Raw genomic sequence first — 23982 nt, forward strand, 5'->3', positions numbered from 1 at the left:
TTTACAAAATAAACTATTTGGCACCTGAATTTCTTGCCATATTTTTAATAGACAAGTTTTTTTCATAACATTGTCTATAATAATCTCTAAAAACACTCCAAAATATTCAAAAACATATATTTTTTTCTTTCTTTCTATTATTTTCTTCCGCCTCTCCCACCTCAATTTGCCACCACTAGCTAGTGCCCTCCTTCTTTTTTTTTTCAATTTTTTCCTCCTCCTTCTCTCCTTCCTCTTTGCCCCCTCTCCGTCCTTCCCTCTCCTCCTTTTAATCGCACAACTGGAAGAAGGAGAAGAGGAGAGAGAGAGAGAGAGAGAGAGAGAACAAGAGGAGTGAGGTGGTGGCGGTTGGCGGCTAGTGATGGGAAGGGAGAGAGGAGAAGAAAGGAAAAGAAAAAAAATTCTCTAAACTCTCAAATAGGGCTGCAAACGAATCGAGCCGCTCGCGAGCGGCTCGAGTCGAGTTCGAGCTGGCTCGAGTCGAAATCGAACTCGAATTCGAGCTCAAAATATTAAATTCGTTAGCTCGCGAGCCGGAGCTCAAGTATATATATATATATTTTTTATTTTAAGTATATATATTTTTTATTTTTATTTTAAGTATATATATATTTTATATTTTTTTTAATTTTAATAGTAAAATTACATATATATCTTTAATATTTTATTATTTATTAAGAAAAAATATTATTTTATTTATTTTTTAAAAAATAAAATAATTATTTTTTATTTTTTTGAGCTCGAGCTCGAGTTTGAAATTGTCAGCTCGTCGAGCTCGAGCTCGAGTTTGAGTTCAATGAAATTATGTCGAGGCTCGGCTCGATTAGGCCAAAATTCGACTCGACTCGGCTCTTTTGCAGCCCTATTCTCAAATACAAAAGTTTTTTTTTATAATTTCTATAAAGTTTTATACCCAAAAAAAAAATTAATAACTCACCATTCAAACGGCCAAATAATATATTCATGAAGTTGAGATAAATAAAGCTTGAAAGAAAAATGGAATTATTAATCCCAAGATGCTAAAAGCTAGGCTTCCTCGAACCAATTTTGATAATTTCATGCAATCATACTACATTTATACATTCGGATTACAGCTAGAATGCAAGAAATTGAGCTGCTACTACTGCATAGAATGAACAACCCCAATACGAGTCCCGGCTAATGTAGTACTCCGTGCGACAACAGCCGTAACAAAAATTGCGAGCATCTCTACGTAATTGGTTTAACAGAATAGCCATGCCTATTAGATTCTTTTGGAAGGATGGAGAGGAAGGTAGGGGAAGCCGAGAATCCAGCTAGTTAATTCCTTTTTTTCATTTTTTCCTTTTCCCAATTTTGTGGTTTTATGAAGCAGGCTAAACATGTTACTTACAATTCGAGAGTAGTATGAAAGGTATCAAAATCCGAGTGGAGGAGGAGATTTGTCGCCAGTGATGTGGCGGGGCTGGGTTATTGAGTTTTTTTTTTCAACTCTTCTAGTGTTTTAACCCTCTTTGTTGCACCGAAAAATTGGATTCGCAGACGAATTCCTCTACCTTCCCTCATTATCAATCTCCATCCCGAACCTCCAAACCAAGTAGTACCATCACTGATTCAAAAATCTCCATAACCCTCGCAAAAAGAAGACAATCCTTAAAGCCCTAGAGCAAATATTACTTGAAGAAATAAAGCCCACATGGGAAGCAGCGGCGGCGGCAGCGACGTCGAAGCTGGCTTTGCCAAATTACAAGGCGAAGATTTCGAGTACTACATGCAGACCTACTCCATAGTCCTCGGCCGCAACTCCAAGAAATCCACTGTCGACGTTGACCTCTCCTCCTTAGGCGGCGGCATGAACATCTCCCGTCACCACGCTCGCATCTTCTACGACTTCCAACGCCGTCGTTTTGCCCTCGAAGTCCTTGGTAAGAACGGATGCTTCGTCGAGGGCGTTCTTCACCTCCCCGGTAACCCTCCCGTCAAGCTCGATTCCCAAGACCTCCTTCAGATCGGCGACAAGGAGTTTTATTTTTTGCTACCTGTTAGGAGTATTCTCGGTGGGCCCATTGGCCCTAGGCATCATGTTAATGTCAATGTTAATTATCCCCCTGCTGGGGCGGCGGGGGCCACTCCGCCTCCTCTGCCGCCTCATGGTCAGCATATGGGGTTGCCCCCTCCTCCTGGGGCCATGGGAAAGAAAGGTTTGGCGAGAGGGAGGGAGTATTATGAGGAGGAGTATGACGAGGATGGAGGGGAAGATGGTGGCTCCGGTGGAGCGAAGAAAATCCGACGAGGAGATGGGATTGATGGGAGTGGTTATGGGTATGCTTCCGGGAGCTCGGGTGGGAGGACCGCAATTTCGGGGCAATTGGGTTAGTCTTTCCTGCATTTATCTGTTATTCTGAAAGAAAGATTCAATCTTGTTTATGTCGGGGTTTTAACTTGTTCCAGGTTTATAATTTTTCCTGAAGTTAGATGATGAATGTTTTAAAATAAATGAGTAGTATCTGCTCTTTGTAACAAGTAAACTGGTTTGCCCTGTAAATTTCCCAAATTTGAGCTAACTGGGAAACTGTAACTGTAAGCCTTAATTTTGAAATGACTCAAAAAAAATTTAAATTGCATTCTAGTTAGATAGGCTTTGGCTTATAAACTGGCCAAAAATCATTAAATTTGCTACATCACTGTGACATTGGCTTTCTTTAAGCTAAACCCGGGTGCTTGGGTGGCTGATAGCTGTTAGTGCTTTATCCCCGAGTCAATGATACTCTCGAATTCATTGTGCATTTGTGTTGCTTTTCCATCTGTTGTGCTTTAGGCATTTGTGATGCTGCTTAGGGTGGTCTATGGATTGATTTTAGGCAGTGCTGATTTCAACTGGCTTTAGAGGTTGATTCCCATTGGTTTTGCAGCTGAAAGTGGCTGGTTGTAGGCTGTTTGATTCATGGTTTTGTTGTTTTGGCCTCAAGTGCTGTGGCATCCCTGTGTTTGCTCTATCATTTGTCTCTTTTTTTCTTTTAATTAGCATCAAAGCATGAATCTTTTTAGGATGTTTGAGTGGTCAGTTCACCATGCATTACCAGTTGCACTATTAATTGGTGAATTTAAGTTGTTACTGAAAAGTTCTACATTCTAAATCTATTATAGGCATGCTTCTGCAGATAAAAAGCTAGATGGAAGATCTCGTGTTGATAGGGACGCTGACAATCAGCAGCTCCAGCAATTAGAAGAGAAGGATGTTGTCTCATCTGTTGCTACTGTGCTTTCTGATATGTGCGGCCCTGGAGAATGGATGCCAATGGAGAAACTTCATAAGGAGGTAAATTCTATTCTTTAAACAACTAATTAACACATGCTTTTAAGCATCTAGCAGTTCCTTATTTTTTTTTTGGGTGTTGGTATATCTGAAAAGTGGAAGACATTGAATCTTACCCAAAAAAGGGGGGAAAAAAAAGTAAACATTGAAAAAGTTCTGCTCCCTAGCAGGTGGATCAATTTTCTGTTTAGTCTTACATCCTATTAAAAGTTGGCTTTATCTTACATGCTTTAGAGTGCCAAGTTTTTCTTCCAGATGGGTAGAAAAGATGGGGCCCATTGAAACGCAGCATCAGGGTGGAGAGCAGCATGATTTCATGCTTTTCTCTGCTTAAAAGACCTTATTGCTCCAGTTTGGAAATTGTGGATAATACATGTATCTTTAATCTTGTTTGACTCACGGTTTTGTTCTCGAGGTAATTCACATAGGGTGTGGACAGACTTCGTCTACTAAAAGATGCTCTGCTGTTGAAAATTTGGTAGCAGAGCTGTGCAGCTAGTAGTTGATGTAATTTGGCTCTAATTTTGCCATGTCTTCTGAATAAGCATAATTTCTTTATAAGTGTAAATTCCATCAACAAGGAAGTGATGTAGTTGGTTTTACAAATCCCTCCTTTCCCCTAAGACCATGCTGAAATCTAAAAAAGAAAGCGAAAGAGGGGATTTGTGCAAATGATCGCCTTGCAAAAGTTAAAAAATGTGCAATCATTAGCAAATCAAATGTAATGCCTTCTGATGTTAGTTACCTTTAAATAAAAAGGGAACATCAATTGGACTCCTATTTCATTTTAGATTAAGTGAACCTGGTAGGCTGTATCCTCTTCTATTCCACACCATCCTTCCCCCACCCCAACCCCCAAAAAATTTTTTTTTTCTCCCATCTTCCCATTTTTCAGAGAAAGAATAACAGAAAGGAAGGGTGTTTCTGGCTAGCAACGATATCCCTTTTAGTAGTTCCAGTCTGCAATTTCAAAGAAAGTTTAACTCGGTTTCAGTGAAAATTTGCTGTTATCCATTTCAGACATTGCCAACAGTAAATTGCTGACTGTTTTTAATCATGTGTTGCATTAACTGAACCGATTGCTTTCAAGAATAATTGCCTTTCTTGCTAGTGTAATCATATGTGCTATTACTCTTTGTGTATCTAAACTGAGAAGCCCAGACCCAAGATTGCTCTATTACTGTCACGACGAAGTACTCCTTCCTATGAAGTATATATCTTGTAGAGATTGCTTAGCTTTCGTGTACACAAAATTATCACTGGTCTTCCTTTTATGTGTTGCTAACCTTTTATAAGTTTGCTAATAGGTAACTTCTGTTTTGCACAGTTGCTGGACAAGTATAGGAATGTTTGGCATCATGGTCGGTTGAGGAGATACCTCACATCAGAGGATTTTCAAAGTCCTGAAGCCAAGGCAAAACCCTGGTATGGATTGCTCATGTTGTTAAGGAAATATCCAGAGCACTTTGTTATCAACACAAGGTCTAAGGGACGGGTGACATTGGAGTTCGTCTCTCTTGTCTCGCTACTCTCGTGAGAAATGAAACATAACATGTGCCAGATATTGACGTTTTTTGGAGTGTTGAACATTTCATCAAATGTGTTGATGCTGGTTAATCATTGTGATTCAAATACATGTAAAATGGCTGCTTGAATGTCAGTTGCAATCTTAACTTGCTGTCTGCTTCTCACGCATTCGTTCTGTTTGAATGCTTCCTTTTACCCCCTTGTTGGTTTTTGCTAAACTGGACTTATTTTTGTTACTGTATCCATGGACAATTTAGGGGTTCCAAACCGTGTACCTGCACCTTTAACCTTACAAGGAGCTGGTTAAAAATGAGGTTGGCATTAGAAGAAGACAACCTATAGCGAAAGACCTATATAAAGCATTCTTGATCCTGAACGTATTGTGGCGCTGGAAGTTCGATTTATAAAATAGAATGAGTACCAAAGTTATTTGTAAATTACGTTAAAAAACAAGTTGGATCACTAAATCCGGCAGTATCCAATTTGGACAGGGGGAGGATGCATATGAATAGCATGTATTCAGCCTGACGTTTGCCAGATTTAGAATCTGCCTGTCAATGTTAATTTGGAGTTACTATGTGATAGAAGAGTGAAGTTCTGTTTCCCATGGGTGATTTTGAACCGCAGAGGCGAGGCAAATTTTTTACTGATACAATTGGCTTCTTGATTAATTCTATCTTTGCCTTTCATGGTGATTGTTCGTATGTTTATACTCAGGATGGTGAACTCACTCGTGTCTTTAGTCTTTCTGTGCTGCGCAAATGTTCGCAAATGTTTATACCACGAGGCACGTACGAATGAAGTGGATAGCTATCGGACACAGCCATGCCATTTTTTAACGGATAGCCATAAATTTGCAATGGAAGAATATCAGAAAGTATTATCATTAATCCCTAAGCAAAGACTTCAAAACTAGTGAGGTCAATGACCACAAAAAGAACAAATTTCGTTGAGAGAACTATTATTACTATTATTTTATGTAATGCCCACTACAAAATGAGATAATAGCTTAAGAAAAAGGAAACCAAAAGAACAAGAGAAACCAAGAGTTGATGAAGAAATTTCTCAAGTTTCTTCCTTCTTCAGATTGTGGACACTTCTATAGATTTGTTCTTCCCTTGCACGTTTTGCAGCAAGAGCTTCCTCATCAAGTACTTGGATCGGTGACCATTCTGGCAATTTCAACCATTGCTGACTCTTATCACTGTCACCAACCAGAGAGTTGTAGAAGTTTCTCAACAGAGGTTTTATCTTAAGAGCAGCATAATCAACTGTTGTTCCAACAACAGCAAAGATGACTGAATATCGGGCAGCAGCAACTGGACCACCTGAAGTTGATTCAGAAACATTTAATTGCTTTTTGACGGGTTTTATAGTGATTTGACTTGAAACCCTTTCATTCCAAGAAAGATCCTTTGGATAAAAACAAAATTAAAGAGGAGTGTCAAAATCACGCATTTGACTCTGGCATCACTAGCATAGATAACATATGGTTAACTACAAAAAGTATAAGCCATGAAACACAGCAGCTGAAAGCTTTTGTTATGTGGGCAACTACCAAAACCTTAATTCACCTGTCGAGATGGGAAACTATGTGCTCAGAATAATGCAAATTGTGACTAAAGCTAATGCAATAGGAGATTCCTGATGATTTTTTTTTGTGAATAAGCTAATAGGTTCTCCTAGTCCCAATCATTAATAACTCATTAGCTGTTTAGAGCAAGACTAATAACGTTAAGGTTCATTTGGCATGAGGCAAAAGACAGATGCCAGCATGGTGGCTTAAAATATGTCCTGGGGAAACAACAAGTCCATGTACTCTTTATCCCAATGCTACTTGATTCCTTTTTTATTTTCCGCTAAGTCCACTTAATTATTTGCTGTCTCCAATAAAAACTCAAAAGCAGAAAACTCGAGAAAAAGTTACATACAACTATTCAGTAAATCTCAAACATCTTGCTAAAACGTTAAATAACCTTGACTGTCCTTGTATCCTTGTAAGATCATCAAATCATCTTTTATGTAATCTAAAAAATGTTGTAAACCAGCCCTAATGTCAAAAACTTGTGCACCGAATGTGTTCTTTACGTTTCAAAGCATGCCAATAACAAACTTTCTTACAGATGCTAAACCTAAAAAGTTGCAGAGAAATGTCAGACTTTCCCCGAGTCCTGCTAAATGTCAATCTATTAAGGCTGCATTTGCAACTACTTGCAGTCTCATATAACATGACTTTATTGGTTGCTTTCAGAAATAAACATAACAGTAAAGAAGAAGTGGCACCACGTTCCATAGGAGAACCAAGGTAAAGGAGCAGGACTTTGTACCTTGAAGGCGTCCTAGGATGGCACCACTTCCGAAGCCTCCAATCAATGAGTTGAATAAATCATCAGGCTTACCAGTTCGACTCACTCTTATAAATTCCCTTGCACCTGCCAGATTTGAAGTCTAACATGTGAAATTAGCAAGGACTCGTAAGTCAATAAACAATGGATCTACCTATTAACCAAATTTTTGCCTAACAGCATGCTTTCGGCGATGATTGTCTTGGAGAACTGTTTAGAATATCGCACATTTCCAAATTAACATAAGATGAAAGCTCTATTTGGTAGTTAATCGACAACATTTTACACGGAGAGCATAGTTTACCGGATATTTACAACAGCATCATTTGTGCCAAATCATGATGATCAAGGCTAATTGACAGACATTTTAAACAATAGTAAGTGAATCTAATGTTAGAGCAAAGACTGAGAATTTACCGCAGTAACAACCGGTGACGATGGCGAAGTTAGCTGCGTAAGTAGCAGACATCTTGGCGACGCCATGGACTTTCCGATGCTTAGATATTAATCCTACTCCTCCACCACCAATCCCTATCACAATCACAAGTCAACACAACTGTAAGGATCCGCTTACATGCTAACAAAATTTTGAAAATCAGCATTTTGTGGCCATCTACCTACAAATGAGGGTTTCAGGGAAACGATGTTAAATTCCTCCCCTCGCCCCTTTCAATAAAAACAATAACACAAAATGAGTGCTAACCTGCGACGAGAGTCGGTATAATGATCCTATTCTTCCAAATATCCAGTGAAGAAGAAGAAGAAGAAGATGATGATGATGATGATGAGGGAGAAGCAATTACTTCCGGAGTAGTTTCATCACCAGCAGATGAGGGAGCCATTTTTGGCAGAAATCGCAATTGAGCAGCACACCACTACACCCGACTGGAACAAAACTACGACGTCTTCAATGGATAGCCATTTCGGATTAAAGTATTCTATTGGGCTTGCCAAAACAATTCGGACCTATCCATCAATGGAAAGCCCGAGTGAGGGCCCAAGAGTTTCTTTAACAATTTCGAAATCAGGCTCACTTGCCCCGGGGGCTCCGCATAAATGGAGGAATAGTTCGCGGCGGAGTGAAGTTGGAAGATGTGAGGTAAAGAAAATTACTTTTGGTTCTATTCTATGTTTGGTTACAACGAAAATATTGGAGAATAAAAGGGAAGTTATTGATAGTTAGTAGCAATTATTAACAATTTTTTTCAATGTTCTTGCTTACTAAATTCACATTAAAAAAAAGTAACTAACTTTTCTTCGCTTTCATACATTTCTCCTTGCAACATAAGGGCATGGTTCTCGAAAGTTTGTGATAAATTTGCTTTTATTATTGGAAGATTGGGACATCAAGGCACGATTAGCAACATGTAAAAGTAAGGGCAAGGCTTTTAAGTGGTGGAACACTCCAAGGCACCCCTCAATTTGGACAAAGTATATGTATTTAGAATTTAATTTTAATCACATTTTTATCTAACAACAACGAACTCATTAAAAATGATGCTAGTGACAACATAATTTTCTATAAAAATAACAACTTGGTAAAACCCTCAATTCAAATTGAAAGTGGCAAATTTGCACAAATCCCAAGAAAATAATTAATTGGGTCTGCTCAGATAGTAGATTATTTATCAATTTTTATTTACATGCATCATCAACATATATTGTAATCATTTTTTTATTTCGCACACATCATATCAAAAAAAAAGTTATAATATTTTTTTAAAAAAATATTATCCTTAATAATCTACTACTCAAACTAAAGTTTAGTTATATTTTGCAAGAATTGGAATTCGGTCCGACCCCCCCCCCCTCCCCCCGGGGGATGCATATAGATTGGTCTAGGAATGGGGGCATTGGATTGGATTAGCGGCCTAAACCACCTGCATTTATTTTACAACAATCAAAGCGACTTCCCTTGCAATAAGGAAAGGCACAAATTTGAGTAGATTTTATCTGGTTGATTTAGTATTCCAAATTTTGTCACATTTTTAATATTTAAATTGATGAAATAGTGTGAGAAATTTTGAGTCACCAGCTCTATATATAGAGCTTGGGTCTACTACAAAGTGTTTGCCGTACCATAAGGAAAAACCTGACGTTGAAAAGTTGTGGTGTGTCTTTTTAAAAGAAATTTCTGCAGCAGGACACTTGGACCCATATGATTAAATTACATGAAGTCGGATGAAAAAATCTATTCGGTCATATGGAGTTGAAAGCGCAATCGCATTAATTTATTTATACGTACGCCTTTTTAGACCAGACTTTTAACAGCCAATGAAAGTTGAACAACAGAATTCAACGTCTGAGTACGTACGATGTCGATGTGAACATTCTTGCATGTGTTCATGACGGACTTACTGCACATCCGTTATCTCTTCGTTGCAAAAGAAGGCCCCGCCTTTCTTCAACAGTTTTCGCATTCGTTATATGTTCAGCCAATGCAACAAAGCTGCTGATTTTCACTTAAAAGAGGATGTTGGCATTTTATTTTTGGAACCTTGTTTGGATTGCATTTTCTTGAATTTTTTTAGTAGAAAAATTACTGTAGCGATTCGATACATGTGAGAAAAAAAAAGTAATAGAAAAATGTGATCACGAAAAACAACGCAATTTTTCGACGAAAATTGGCTGTCCAAACAAGGTCTTACCCTCTAGAACTCGTTCAGATCGGAGAGGATGATAAGAGTGAGAAGAAATGGAGTGCTATATTTGTAGGCAAGGCTCCATCTTCAATTACATACAATTACATTTATTGTCACCTTTGTATTTAGTCTTACTCCCCATAAAAAAAAAAAAAAAAAAGTCTTACTCCCCATTTACTCAAACACTTTGTGACCCACGTAATCATGATTGAGCATTCTTTGAAAATCATAGGGATACACTCTCTGTTAATCAAGCGGACCATGCATCTGCCCTAATAGGGGCTCTTACGTTTAATTTGAAAAAAAAAAAAATGGAACAAGATATAAGAGGCAGAGAATGCTTTAAAAATTTGCCCAAAAAATAAAAATTGTTCTTTTCAGCCTGCTCGACTGCAGGGAATGGGGATTTCAGGAACCCGATGTGTCTGGTTCTGCAGTGTCTTCTGAACCTGAGAGACCATTGCCTCCTTCCTCACTCTCCAAGGCCCTTTTCAGCATCATAGACTCCGGTTTTCTTCGTGAACCTGCTCCATTTCTTCTGTGGTGTTCTGCAAATTCCGATAAATTCATGAACAACAAACACAGGAAAAGGAACAAACTGGCCGATGATGACAAAACAGGCTTGGTAGTTCATAATACGCGGAGTTACTTTTGTGATTAATTGCAGAACGAGTAATTGCTAAGAATTCATCCCACTTGAAATTCCTAAGCTCTTGCTTCTCCTCCTCCGAGAGTTCGAAGTTAGGTTCCCTGCCGCACATAAAAGCTGCTCTGCAAAATTAGCAAACAACAACAGAAGTTCATGTTCAAGCTCCTTGCCCCTCTAATAGCTAAAACCTTAATGGGTGGCACTTGATGACATTCAAGGCTAATAAGATTCAATCGAATGAAATCATTAAGAAAGTGGGTCAATATAGACTAATCCTGCATGACCCACGATGAGAAGAGCTTCCCTCCATTTTCCTTCTCGCAATGCTTAGAAATATCTATTGTACCTGTCATATAGTCGAGCAGCTTCTTCTTGAGAACCAACCGTTCCTAAGTGGATCTGCTTCTTGTCTACCTTAATGGCTGCCTGCCATTTCATATTCTTGAAGTAGACACCTCTCATTACACATTGTTCTTGGTTCTCAAAATGCTTTCTCCTATGTCGCTTTCTGCGTTTAACTTCTGCAGTAATGAATAAGTTGGTCGGTTTAATGGGTAAAGGTAGGAGAAATGGGAGCAGCAAAATTCTTCATTGAGAAATTCCATAAAAAGGGGTAAACATCTATGTTACTGAAAGCAAAGAAAAGTAAATAAAAATCAGGATTTGCTGAAATAAATTGCACACCAAACTAATATAAGGTGATTCTCTTGAAGTCCTGGAAAAGTCAGATATTAAGCAAAACTCACTCTGATATTTGTCAGTGTCTCACAGACAAAGCAAATTCTCCTAGCTGATTATGAATCTATCATAGACATATGTGTCTCACAGACACAGCAATTTCCTACATTTTACTTGTTGATCTGACACTCAAGTTCTGCAGTAAGCTAAACTTTATCAGTGAGAAATGTTTCTACTAGACTTCTTAGATGTTCAGAGTGAGAGAAGATAAACATAAAAGTAACTATATCAGTTTAAAAACTTAAAGGAGTTTTTTTCTGTGATCTTAGATGCAGAAAAACATACCAAAGAACAGGAAATAATCACATCACGTTCATGCATCTACTAGATTTGTTGACCAAACTTTCCTTGCCATCATAATTGGAAAAGAACCTCAAAATCCAGTGGTGCCACTTTAGAGCATTTTTACAAATTTTAATGGCATTCACCTATTTCCTCACCAGTATACAGTCAAACTAACTTCTTTTTTGTAGTTCATGAAATCACTTAATGCTCCAACTGCATCTCCAAATTCATGGAAAAGGCTACATCTCCCAGGATTTCCTTCCAGAAGAACTATATACACAAAGTAAACAGTTTTCACCGTGGCCAAAAGGGAATAAACGTTTAAGCAAATTCTCTGCTGGTACCTAACCCAACTAATCCACAAGGTCCTCCACCCAGACGAAAGTCATAAAGTCCATAAAACCTTAGTTTCTCAATGATATGGGTGATATCAGCAATTGTTAAAAGCACACCATAGGCTGGAATCTTAATTTATTCTACTTCACAATTTTATAGGCTCTGAATACTTTCACAAAAACCAGAGCAAAATTTCATTCTAGCTTTCTGTCTTTGTCCTACATTATGCAGATAACATATATTAGGTCTCCAAGTTCCACTTTTTTTCCTTTTTCATTGCATAACTACAATGCCATCACAAATCTTAGAATAGGTAATGAGCATCTTTGTACAGAACAACAAGATCTCATATTTTCTTTCAACCAGGTCGATCAGATCTGTAAGAAATTATTAGAATGGAGAAACCTTACCTGGGAATTGTCGAGTATGTTGTTCCTTTAATTCTGTACAAGCAGGCACATTTGATGACCCAGAGGCCTTCAGTGGGGAGAGTTTCTAGAATATGCAGCAACAAGTCATTCACAGTGTATCATTGCAGTTTGTATCAAGACCTAAAGTTACAGTTCTATCCAGAACGTTCTTCTGATTAGCAAGATAAAGTCCAATCCCTCTCCAATTCAGTCATCTATGTAACCTATTCTCAGTCCAGGGAAAAGGACATCCATGATTTGGCAAACAACAGATATTTCAGAGAGCATGAATATTAAATATACAACAGTTTCCTGAACAAACACCATACATAAGCGTACAACAATTTGATACTTACAAAGAAACAACAAGTGAAAAAAATCACCATGACCAATATCAGGCAAAAAAAAAAAAAAAGTTAACAGAGTTCCAAATAAAAGTTAACCAACCTGCTACTCGACATAAACATGATAACAAAAGTATAAGCATGTAAGACTCCCATGACTATACAAATTCTGCATGAACAGATGGGAATTTCCAAAGTCTATAACTAACCCATTCAATAGGCCAAGAAAAACTTCTTCTCCTTCATATAAATGTAGGTCCAATAAAAACTTTGTCGCATTTATGAAGGGAACAAAGATATAGACCCAAAAGCATCAGGGGTACCATGCTCTATCACTGCAGGAGATGGGCTTAACCAAAATTAAGACCAAGGAGACCAATCTTAACTGACTTATTCTCACATGAATTCAAAAGCAACATCTACAAGGAATGAGATGAAATTAAACCATTTATACATACACATGTGAATGAAACTAATAGAAAAAAGCAATTCATCTATTTTCCCAGAACAACGCTCTAAACAAATTGTTTATTCTTCCTCCGGCAATAGATCTTATAACTAAAGAAAAGCTAGAAACTGAAATCTCGTCTTCAATGCTTTCTGCTGTTAAGAGTTAAGAACTAACAGTAAATCTAGCATTCAGGGTTAAGCTGAAAATTTTCATTTCAACTTCAAGGATAACATCAAACCATCTGATGCAAGTTCAACTAGCTAAAAACTTAGGCCTACATGGAGATTGACACGAGCCGTGACAAAGTAAAGCACAAGAAAAGAACCAGAGTTTGATTAAATGAATACCTCCTTTGTTTCATCAACATCGTTTGATGGTATAGGATGAACACTGAATGGTTTAGTGTTCTGCATGCGGATTTCAGGAGTGTACCCATTCTCAGAGAACTTGGGCAGCGGGGCCAAGAAGGGATTGCTGCGCCCTATGAAGTGGCATTTAATTTAAGATACTTTTCAATGAATTATTATGAGAAGATTACTAACAAACTAGAAAATGTGTTTCATTTTTTATGGCAAAAACGGAAGAGAGCACCACATAGGTGAGGTAGAGTCAAACAACTAATCCTAGGAAGCTTTATTGAAACATTGCATCAACTAAAGAAAACATATTTGGACTTGGCATACCAGAACCTAAGAGTTTGCGTCTTCGAATGCTCACCATGGCTATCTTCAATATTCCTGATCAGAAAATAATTTATAACACAATGGTCATGAAATTTGCAAAGATACAAATTGAATAACTAGCAAATAAAAACAGAAGTGAAATACAGAAAAGAAGACAAAGTAAACAGAAAGATAGACAGTGTAACAGATGCAGCCAGCATATTAATAGAGGAATGCCACTAGAAGGAAAGTGCATCAACCAAAGAAGAAACCACTGGTTCAGTGCTAGACTATGCTCCGTGCAGAATATGCTTAGCTAGAGATTTTTTTTTTTTTAAAAAAAAAGTAAAAAAGAATAGAGTGTTGAAACTGAAATCAAGCCATTCAGAAAGAGGGAAATTAGTCCAGGTAGTGAGGCGTAAAAATTTGAGGAGAACAAAGGACAGAATGTCAAAAGGCATGCAAGTGAAGCCTAACATTTTGAACTTATGATGAACTTGCCAAAAACCCAGAAGACTGAAAGCTTTGTGGATGTTTTCGAAAATCAAAATATCCCTTTGCCTTTTTTCAAAATCAGAAAAAGAGGTTGTTAAGCTTGCAGCTTGAACTTGCGGAAAATCCTGAAAAAGGAACATCAGGGGATGGGCTAAACATGATAGCATTCTAAGACTTCACAGTAAGGAAGTTACAATGACAGAATGAGGAAAACCACTAAGCTCCGACTCAGAAGAATCCCAAAAAGCTCGTGTCCACTAAGAATGTGCTGAACCAGGAAAACTCGTCAAACAAGCCGTAGCCATAATTTCACCATAGATTAACGACACCCAGGACTCCAATTCTCCCCCATATTTCAGTTAATATATGTACAATGGGAAAGTGGGTATACTAACCATCCAGAGATAGCGTCATTATGTTTCAAATTACAAACCCAATTTGTGCCACTTAGTAATGATTCTAGGAAAGCCACAAAGAGAACCAACAAATTCTAACAACCAAGAATGTACATTTTACATGCCATAATTCATCAGCTAGACAATTTCCTGTAGCGGACGTTCTTGTTAAAGCTAGCTGTTACTAGAATAAAGCTGCCAAGGTCCCATGATAACAGGATTAGACTAAAAGCAGTACCAGCGGGTTGAAGGGATAAAAGGGCTAGCAACAGATACCTATGTATTTAGAACTGCAAGTCAAACGGGGAAAGGGAAGAGAGGAGGCTCATTGCAACGATTCCCAATTCTATGTATTTAGCAATTTTTGGTCCAAGCTTCTTTAAAAAAAGAAAAAGGAAGGAGAAGAAGAAACTAGTTGAGTGGTTAAAAGATCGAGGCGAGGCAAGGTTGGGCAAAGCGCAACTTCAACGCCTACTTTCACCGATAAATTAGGTGACAGCTTAAACTTATAATCATCAGTGAAACTAACTGGACCATTTAAAAAATCATTCGATGCCGAGTTGAACAGAATTGGAAGAACTGAAAAAAACATCAGTCTCCCAAAACCATTGTGTTTTCGCAGAATTGACTGCCTCTATAGTTTGAACGAAGGTCAACCACGCGACTACACCTTGTATGAAGCAGTATGTGAAAAAGAGAAACAACCCCCAAGTCCCAACAACAAAATAAAAAAGGGAAACAAAAGAACAGTTGTCAAAATGCCAACCAATTTTAAAGAAACCCACATGTCATAGAATTTCTTTCAATCCGAAAAACAAGTCCCCCGCAAGACCAATGCACGCAACAAAACAAAACCAAGAAAAAGATGCAAGGAAGGCAAAGGCAAAGATGCAACGGAAAAGCCATTGCGAGTTAAGCACACATATTGTAATACAGGGCTTGGGGGTGGCACCTGAGAAGTGATGAGTAAAAAGAAGTGGCGAGAAGCGTGGAAACCGAGGATTGTCAACTTTGTGTTTGTTTTCCAAGGGAGAAATCTAAAGGATTACGGTTTACAAGGGAAAGGGTGGTGAAGATAAAGAGAGCATAGAAGAGATAGAGGGGGAGGAGGGGCTGGGATGGGATGGGATGGGATGGGCTTGGGGGGTGATAGTAGTAGTTGATGTTGTTAGTCATGCATCTACCACCTTTTGTTTTATTTCTAGTCTCATAATGTTTTGAGGGAGAGGGGAGGGTGGTGGTGGTGTGAGGTTGCTGCTATTGGTGTGGTAATGGCCTAATGGGGTCGCCAATTCTCCCTGTTACAATTTACAACAAGAGATAGAAAGAAAGTGACTAATAGGAGAAAGAAAGAAACATATATAGACAGAGAGAGAGGGGGAGAGAGAGAGATAGAGGTGGTTGGTTGAATACGAGAAGGGGAACGTATGTATGCTTCTACTACTCTTTTTATATATAGTGAAATTTTTCGTAAATCTGTGAAAGGACGGTAATACCCATACCACTATTTTCCTAATACTACCAATCAAGGTATCTTTGGATGATCCGAATTTACTTCATTACCCTTTATGATTGACTGCTCTGTATGCTACCTGTAAGCATCTAAGGGAGGTTGACCTTTTGGCTTCGTTTGATCGTTTCTCCCACCGGGATAAGTTTTTCAACTCCAGGATGGGCTTTTCTTGTGCCCTCCCAGGCCTCAACGCATAGGATCAACCTTCTCTAAAACAGGGTGGATTCAATCTGCAATTCTTGAAGTTACAAGGCAGGCATCCATGATGTTTTGTATACGTTTGTTTCCCAAAAACTCAGATATATAGTACACTTTTTATCCAATGCCCCCCACACAAGATACACAAAAGTTTTTTTTGTGCAAGTTTAACATCCAAAGTAACACCTTGGTCTCGTTTATGAGATGCCATACGGTCTAAAGATTATACTAGATTTTATTGATCTATCACCTATTTGTTGTTTAAGCAGCGATTTGAAAAAATAATAATAACAATTTCCATTGTTTTTTATATAGAAAAGTTAAAAAGTATGGCTCTTTTCTTTTGGTAGAAAAAAGTATGGCTCTTTATATCGGATGTGCCGAGCCAATGGTGTTTTCCGGTAAAGTTTCTTTTTCTAATAGCCAAAGCCCAAAGGTAATAGGCTTCATCTCTTGATTTACATGCAAGGATTTCAGGTAATAAGCTGTGCTATCTAATATTTATCCAAATTACGATTACATACACTATGTCTAAGATGTTCGTAATTTGTAGACATGAATACGTAGTTGACGACATGTTCTATGATTGCCCATTGAGAAGTTCTATAATTGCCTATAGATTGCGACAGCAAATCAATTTGCCATTTCTTACCTACTTCCTTGGCAGCACTTTAATGAGCGTCTAGCACATGCTGATTCTGTTCGCCAAATTAAGGGTGGTATGGATTAATTATTTTTAGGGGTATTTTTTAAAAACTAATAATGTAGTATTATATTTTTAAAACTTTTTACATAAATGTATTTTGATATGTTTTTATAATTTCAAATTTTATTGAGATATTTTTGAAATTTTACTAATTTTTTACCACCGCCCACCAACCACCATCCTCCCCTCCTTCATCCTCCACTACCTTTCCCCACTCCGACCTCCTCTCTCCTCTCTCAGTCTCTCTCCTTTCCTTTCCCTTCTTTCTTCCTCTTTTCTCTTCCTCCCTCATTTCTTTCCTTTCCTTACCCTTGCACTACAACTCCCTTTTCTTTTCTAATTGTGACCTTGAGGGGGGCTATCAAGGAAGAAGGAGGGATTGAAGGGAGGAAGACGTGAGAAGAAAGAAAGAAGAAGAAGAAAGGATAGTGGCGTGCATGATAGTGGTGGTGGCGATAGGTGCTGATGGAGGAAAGAAAAAAGAGGTGTAGAATTTCTTATAGTGTATTTGTTGGATGATGTGTTTGAGATCCTGTTTAAGGTATTTTTTAAATGTATTGTAACATTGAATTTAAAAAATATGCCACGAATCTAAAGAGAGCCAAATTTTTGAGGAAAACAAATTGATGATGATGTATTTAGATTAAAGCATCACATGGTAAACTCAACAACTATTTAAGTATTTCAAACCAATCGCTACAAAAATGTTATTTCCTTTTTTAAATGATTTGTTTTGATTTAAAGGAACAAAAAAGGTTCTAGAAGTGTGGCTAATATATATTTCACTGCTAAGCAAAATCTAAATTCCAGTAATGACAAAATGTGACTGGAATTTGCATATAATTAATAGCATATGAAACTTGGTCGAAAGTGAAAATAAATATAATAAACTTGCCCGAAAGTAAATACAAGAGAGTGTTGGATTGAATAGCAAGGGGAAAGAGATTGTAAGTAGAAAATTTTGAATTCAAAACCTTCCACACAAAAAAAAAAAAAAAAAAAAAAAAAAGATTGTTCAACAGTAATAACGATAATAGACTATATCATGTGTAATTATTCTCTTCATAGTGCTTACATTCCATCAAGCGAGAAGTCGGTAAAATTGGATCCATCCTTTTTCTCTTCTTTTGGTTATATTTTTTACAAGAAGACTTCATCCAAATAACACTTTTCAAATTGAAATGAATCCCAAAATGGACATTTTATTGGTCAGTTTTTTGGGGCGCTATTACGGACAAGCCAGGGATGAAGCGGGGATGGAATATTTTACCAACGATAGAGGAGCGCTAGGCCACGCCAGTCAAGCCATTATGTGCAGGAAAAAGGCAGTGATGAAACTTGCGTAGTCATGGGCTTCCTTAAGGAATACAAAAGCCCTGACAAATAGAATTTTCCTCATCATTCACAAGCTTTCAACGTTCACTTGTTTTGTTTTTGTATTTATTCTCCTTTCCATTGCATTCCCAGCTGTCTAATGAAAAGGAAATTTATAGGTGCAGCAGTAGAGATGCTACAAGGCAAACAATAAGATATTGCTTTGGATGAGAGTGGCTTTACTTACCAGAAGCTTTCAATATTGTTGGAATGTTTTGTCAAAATACGTGAAATGAAGGCTGTAATAATTTTAGTCTTTTTTTTTTTTTTTTTTTTGCGGCGAACAGGATAATAACTTGTAGTCCACTAGTTTCATTGAACGGAACGCCCCCTGATGCAAGCCTGCAAATGGAAGGATAATTTTGTCATTCTAACATCTTCAGGCGGTATTTGAGGATTCCTTGTACGGGTGAGACAGTGTAAAACAACGGCTGACATAGCAGGGACAATTACGGAATTCGAAAATTGGTGTGGGCTACCAGTAAAGGGTAAACCCAATTATTAATAGGCTTTGGTTGGTTGGCCGCAAAATCGACCAAAGGTCCAAAGCACAAAAGAGCGAAAAAAAAAAAGGAAAAAATGGAGAACCAAGAAGTGAAGAACAAGAGAGAAAAGCACCGACGAAGGCATGATTGGATAGACGGCCTGCCATATAAGCTTTGTATTCTGCATTAGATAACGCTCGGCCAACCCCAATCCATCCTCTGCCCCTCTTCTTTTATTACTGTTTTGTTCTATGCGAACCTTAAAAATTGCTAAAAGCCCGTTTCGATTGCAAGTTTTTGCAAAATATATGCAAACTATATGCGTATATGCATTAATAATGTATACACTATCACCGTTAGATTCATAATATATGTATAAAATTTAAATTTTAAAATCAAATTTTACATATTTATTATTCATTCAATGCTGACAATGTATACACTGTCAGTGTAGAAAAAATTAATTCAAAAAAAAATAAAATAAAAAAAATATATATATATATATTATAATGATATGATGTGTATGAAATGAAAAAATGATTAGAAAATACGTGTGAGAATTTTTCTATAAAAACTCGCAACCCAAACAAGGCCTAAGCATTTAGAAAGATTATAAAAAAAAAAAAAGCATTTAGAAAGAAAAAAAAAATCCATTGGCTTTAATACTAGTGATCCTAAAGTAATTTTTCAGGAGATAATATAGAGGAATTTGCTATTTGTTGTAATTATTTGGATTTGCTCCTTGTCTAAATAATAAACAACAAAGGACTTTTTTGGTATCGGACGTAGAGTGTGCATATTTCTTTTATTTAATGCATACGGTTGGTTTTCTTTTCTATTCTATGTCTGCTGGCCTGCTGCTATTATTTGTCCAATTTATTACTATATTAGTTGCTTCATAACTTGTATTTCTTTTCTCTAACTTTTTCTCATATATATATATATATATATATATATATACACGAGCAGGTGCAATAAAGTGATTCGTTTGTTGGTGGAAAAGATCTTGGTGTGAAGTTAAAATTAAGATCTTAAAATTTAGAAGTAGTAAATTCAAATTTTATTCTCGCTTTTTTAAATCCCACCATTGTTTAGAAAAAAAAAAATTGTGGATGCAATGAAGTACTTATGCATAATAAATAATCAACAACAATAGTAAAAGCATTTTTAACATCTCATTTAGCCTTGGACCGGTTCCTAGGTGAGAAAAGTCAACCGTAAGAATCTAATAAAAAAAATCGTAACTTGGACATAAGTTGTCGATATCTGACCAGTTGAAGGCCCCAACAAAACCACATAGTAATTTTTATGGATTTAACCAAAACTACTATTCCAATAAACCGATTCATGTGAAAGCTAATTAGGTGCAACAGCAATGACCTGTCTCTAATCCATTTAACGGAAAAGACACTACTAGTGCTCCCATCATGATGAGCTTCATGGCTGATCCCCTTAATGGCGTCAGCTGCGCGGTGAAAATTTTCTTTCTTTTTGTATCCAACTCCACTTTATTTTTATCCATTCTACTGGGAGAGGAGGCTTCGAATTAAAACAGCAGCAAATTATTGTTTTAAATTTTTAGAATTTTCATGCATATCACACAAATCCCCGATAAATATACCAGAAAAACTAAAAGTTAAAAAAAAAACGCATCAAACACATTTACAATTGTACGATTCCCAAAAGGTGAGGCTATTTGTCCTGTGTGCAAACGGTTTTTCTGCACAAAAGTTTATTCAAATTAGGGGATATTTTGTCTGACTCTCAAACTTCTTTCCCTTTCATCTTTTTCTTGTAAGGTTTGGAGCATACTTTCAATTAACCCCAAATAATAAAAAAGAAAAAGCGGTGAGATGTAAATGTCATGTTTTTATAGTACTTTCACCCCTTGTCTGCATTTGACCCTTGGGACGACACTGTTTTTGGTAGTACTATGAACTACAAAGCGTCTTAGGTGGCACCCCGCGCAGGAAGGCAACTTCCCATTTAAGCATCAGCGGTGAATAGATAAAGAGGATATATGCACGTGTTGCATCCGTGAGGTTTCGGACACGGCAAGAGCAACAACAGTCTTGTGGACTTCATTCAAAGAAAACCAATCCAAAGAACAGCCTAAAACAAATATACACCTGTTTGAATATATATATTAAAAAAAAAGAAAGGCGGGGGGGGGGGGGGGGTTGTTTGTCTAACGGTTGGGCATCCGTTAAGATATTTCACGTGTCATATTTTTTAAAATGAAAGATTAATTAAGAAAAGTAAATAAATACGAGAGATGGTAAATAAGATTAAATAGAAATGTAAGAGAGAGTAATAATTATTAGTACATGTATAAACATGATAGGTCAGGTGAATATTATATGTGTTAATGTGTATTCTATGGGCATCGTCAGTAAAATCCTTAAAAAAAAAAGTGTCAACTGGGTACTCGTTAAGATATATTTTGGGTATTATATTTTTAGAAATGTAAGATTAATGAGAGAAAGTAAATAAATACAAAGAATGACAGATAAGATTAAATAACGAAAGTATATAAATGTAAGAAAATATAATAATTGTTAGTATGTTTATATACATGACAGTTTAGGTGAATTATAAATGTATTAATAAGTGCTCGATTGGCATCTAGTGTTAAAGAGTAGTATTCCTTACACGTAAAATAATAAAATTGCTGGAACATATATTTGAAAATTAAAAGGGTATTGATTCGGAGAATACTAGTGCCACTGTATTGGAGCTCTGAAAAATAAAGATCATCTGCATGTTTCATTGGGCCTTAGAGAAAACAAAACGGAAAAGGCTGATTTCTTCTTCGCCGACCTCTGAAATTGGGCCTCTCATGTAATTAATCATCAGCCCACCAGAAAATGTTACCTACAAACTTCAGTCAAAATCCAGTCCCGCTCCCTCTCACACATAAAAATCTCCCCGTCCGCGGGGGTCGTGTAACACGAGAAACCGCAGAAACAAGCAGAAAGAGAGAGCGGGGCTAGGGTTTTCGTCTGCGGAAGCTCATCGGCAAACACAACAATGATTTACGACGTCAACTCCCCACTTTTCCGATCCTTCCTCAGCCAGAAAGGAGGCTCCTCAGACAAGAGGTACCCCTTTTTTACCCAGTGATTTATGTCGAGACTCCCTTTTTAGCTTTTGCATTTCTTCCTCTTTTTTTCTGGTAGGTGTTGAAGGGGGGGGGGGGGTGGTTTACAGTAATTAACAATAGAAAATGCAATAGATGGAAGAAAAAATGGGGGAGATTGTGTCTGTGGAGCTTGAGCTACAGGAAATCAATGTTCTCTCGCATAACATGCTTACTAGCCCTGTAATTGAATCCCTAATTATGGACTTCAATTTCTATGGGTTTATTTTAACTATGTTCTCGTGCAAGTTGCATAAGCTGTTGTTTTACTCTGGAAGCTCGCATTAAGGTGCTTCTTGTCGTTTGACTTAGAAAACATCGCTAAATTGGATATGGTTTTTTGAGGACGAATAAAAAGGAAAAAGCTACATGTTTTTTCTTTTCGGGGAACTTATGGCCATTGTTATGTGGCATGGAGTTTTTTTTTTTTTTTTTTTTTTTTTTTACATGGATATAGCTGTGGTAATGCGTTACTTATTTTCTTCGAATTTTTGTAATACAAGGTTCTATTGCTTTAATTTGCCTTTCCAACAATAGTTTACCTTGAGATCCTGTATGTGGTTGTCAGATATTGATTGATATTTTCCTGTAAGAGAGTATATATTATTTTGGTTCAGTGGAAAGATGGTGAAGCTTCTTCTTGTGCTATTTTTGTCTGTTACCATCTTTTCATGGTTGACTTCCTTAACATTCATAATGCTATCTCTGCATTTCTGATGAAAAGATGAACAGGGCGTTTTAAGGGATCTTATTTGTGGTCATTGTAATTGCTATTATCCAGACATTCCCCTGATTTTCATGCATACTTTTGTAGGAAAAATGAGGAACAAAAGCCAAAGGAACAGAAGCCTAAAGCAAGTGAGAACAAGCCTGTAATGACTGAATAATCTTCTTGTAATGATCGAGCGATCTCCTTGATGTGAGCCTTAAGATGCATGTGATGTAAAACTTTCAGTTACAGATGCTAAAGATGAAATTTGTTCGTGTTGTTTTCTGACTTCTGAAGTTGTAGTCCATCATTATGTATGCCCTGCCTGGTTAAATACTGCCATTATGAGTTTTTGATGGATGGATATTTAGACTTAGAGGTGGTCAGGTCTTTCATATTTTGCATTGTGCATTGCTTCCAAGTACTGTATGAGAAGTTTCCTTCTATATTTAATCCTTAAAGTTACAGTGAGCGCATCTAATTCTTAAGACGTAAAATGATGGGTGTTGCACAAGTGTTTGTAATAATGACGTTTGACTGTTTTTAGAAGACAAAATAAAAGGGGGTTAAGAGGTCAAGTTACCTTTTCTTTTAGGGTCCCTTGTGCTTTTCCGTGTAAGCCTTTCACGCATACAAGTCCGTCATTCTTGAATCGTCACATGACCTAGCAACTTCCTTGTAAGTTAGTTTAGAGAATCTGATTGGGCCGGTTTGACTCCGTGTGCAGTTGTTAATCTGTGATTGTTCAAGCTACAGTTACTAGGATTTTGGGGCAATGTAGGCTTATAAACCATGTTGCTACCGTGGCTACACTGAATTATGCTGGGGAAACTTCTTTTAGTGGTGAAGTGGCGATTCTTGCTATTGATCTGGTGTGTACCGATTTTGTTTAGTAAACATTGCATATCTAATTTGATTATTTGCCATTCTCGCCGATTTGTTGTCCATGCATGCATGCATGAGATACCGGGTTGCCTCAAAAGGATCCTTAGGTAATTGAGCCCTGTTCTGCTTAATGCTCGCTGTGCAAGCTGCTGCTGTCGCCTGTCAGTTTGCGCCTCGCAAACCAAATCAGGGGCTACCCCGCAGCCACAGCACGGAGAAGTGCTTTGGGAATTATACACAGCCAAGGTAGGAGGCTGACTTTTATGACTGAGAAGCGTCTTATGGTGTCGCATAGTACATTGTCGTCGCTTAGCTCCAAATGGTTGTCTTGTGCAAGTGGAACTCCATCCATTTCCCTCCTTTATGTTTGACGGCAAGATTTACCCTTGGTGGCACCAA

General features: G+C 37.4%; 4 protein-coding genes across 4 annotated transcripts; 2 read left to right on the top strand and 2 right to left on the bottom strand.

Annotated features, from left to right (window-relative positions):
• The first annotated feature begins 1175 nt into the window (after positions 1–1175).
• LOC113779551 (FHA domain-containing protein FHA2) lies at positions 1176–4997 on the top strand. Its single transcript, XM_027325157.1, has 3 exons — positions 1176–2351; positions 3141–3298; positions 4623–4997. Exons 1-3 carry the CDS (start codon positions 1676–1678, stop codon positions 4830–4832), a joined length of 1044 nt encoding a protein of 347 aa, XP_027180958.1. The 5' UTR covers positions 1176–1675; the 3' UTR covers positions 4833–4997.
• Positions 4998–5682: 685 nt separating this feature from the next.
• LOC113777129 lies at positions 5683–8072 on the bottom strand. Its single transcript, XM_027322174.1, has 4 exons — positions 7871–8072; positions 7585–7698; positions 7150–7254; positions 5683–6150 (listed from the first exon to the last, which is right to left on the bottom strand). Exons 1-4 carry the CDS (start codon positions 8007–8009, stop codon positions 5888–5890), a joined length of 621 nt encoding a protein of 206 aa, XP_027177975.1. The 5' UTR covers positions 8010–8072; the 3' UTR covers positions 5683–5887.
• Positions 8073–9995: 1923 nt separating this feature from the next.
• On the bottom strand, positions 9996–15944 carry LOC113781583 (ethylene-responsive transcription factor-like protein At4g13040). The gene is made up of 7 exons (XM_027327545.1): positions 15527–15944; positions 13706–13759; positions 13370–13503; positions 12228–12312; positions 10805–10979; positions 10459–10580; positions 9996–10357 (listed from the first exon to the last, which is right to left on the bottom strand). The coding sequence occupies exons 2-7, from the start codon at positions 13740–13742 to the stop codon at positions 10218–10220; spliced, it is 693 nt and encodes a 230-aa protein (XP_027183346.1). The 5' UTR covers positions 13743–13759; positions 15527–15944; the 3' UTR covers positions 9996–10217.
• A 5817-nt stretch (positions 15945–21761) lies between these two features.
• LOC113762105 (wound-induced basic protein) lies at positions 21762–23169 on the top strand. Its single transcript, XM_027305386.1, has 2 exons — positions 21762–21951; positions 22804–23169. The coding sequence occupies exons 1-2, from the start codon at positions 21881–21883 to the stop codon at positions 22874–22876; spliced, it is 144 nt and encodes a 47-aa protein (XP_027161187.1). The 5' UTR covers positions 21762–21880; the 3' UTR covers positions 22877–23169.
• The last annotated feature ends 813 nt before the right edge of the window (positions 23170–23982 follow it).

This window comes from Coffea eugenioides, chromosome 1 (assembly GCF_003713205.1).
Source record: "Coffea eugenioides isolate CCC68of chromosome 1, Ceug_1.0, whole genome shotgun sequence".
Lineage (NCBI taxonomy): Eukaryota > Viridiplantae > Streptophyta > Magnoliopsida > Gentianales > Rubiaceae > Coffea > Coffea eugenioides.

What these genes read in the sequence shown, in the direction of transcription:
- LOC113779551 (XM_027325157.1), top strand. Translation starts at nt 1,676, where the DNA reads ATGGGAAGCAGCGGCGGCGGCAGCGACGTCGAAGCTGGCTTTGCCAAA. An exon ending in CGCAATTTCGGGGCAATTGG is followed by an intron (nt 2,352 to 3,140) that starts GTTAGTCTTTCC and finishes ATGCTTCTGCAG; the next exon opens with ATAAAAAGCTAGATGGAAGA. An exon ending in TGGAGAAACTTCATAAGGAG is followed by an intron (nt 3,299 to 4,622) that starts GTAAATTCTATT and finishes TGTTTTGCACAG; the next exon opens with TTGCTGGACAAGTATAGGAA.
- LOC113777129 (XM_027322174.1), bottom strand. Translation starts at nt 8,009, where the DNA reads ATGGCTCCCTCATCTGCTGGTGATGAAACTACTCCGGAAGTAATTGCT. An exon ending in CGTCACCGGTTGTTACTGCG is followed by an intron (nt 7,255 to 7,584) that starts GTAAATTCTCAG and finishes CAAATCTGGCAG; the next exon opens with GTGCAAGGGAATTTATAAGA. An exon ending in CATCCTAGGACGCCTTCAAG is followed by an intron (nt 6,151 to 7,149) that starts GTACAAAGTCCT and finishes AATCAACTTCAG; the next exon opens with GTGGTCCAGTTGCTGCTGCC.
- LOC113781583 (XM_027327545.1), bottom strand. Translation starts at nt 13,742, where the DNA reads ATGGTGAGCATTCGAAGACGCAAACTCTTAGGTTCTG. An exon ending in ACGCAAACTCTTAGGTTCTG is followed by an intron (nt 13,504 to 13,705) that starts GTATGCCAAGTC and finishes GCCACTTCATAG; the next exon opens with GGCGCAGCAATCCCTTCTTG. An exon ending in ATGTTGATGAAACAAAGGAG is followed by an intron (nt 12,313 to 13,369) that starts GTATTCATTTAA and finishes TGCATATTCTAG; the next exon opens with AAACTCTCCCCACTGAAGGC.
- LOC113762105 (XM_027305386.1), top strand. Translation starts at nt 21,881, where the DNA reads ATGATTTACGACGTCAACTCCCCACTTTTCCGATCCTTCCTCAGCCAG. An exon ending in GGAGGCTCCTCAGACAAGAG is followed by an intron (nt 21,952 to 22,803) that starts GTACCCCTTTTT and finishes ATACTTTTGTAG; the next exon opens with GAAAAATGAGGAACAAAAGC.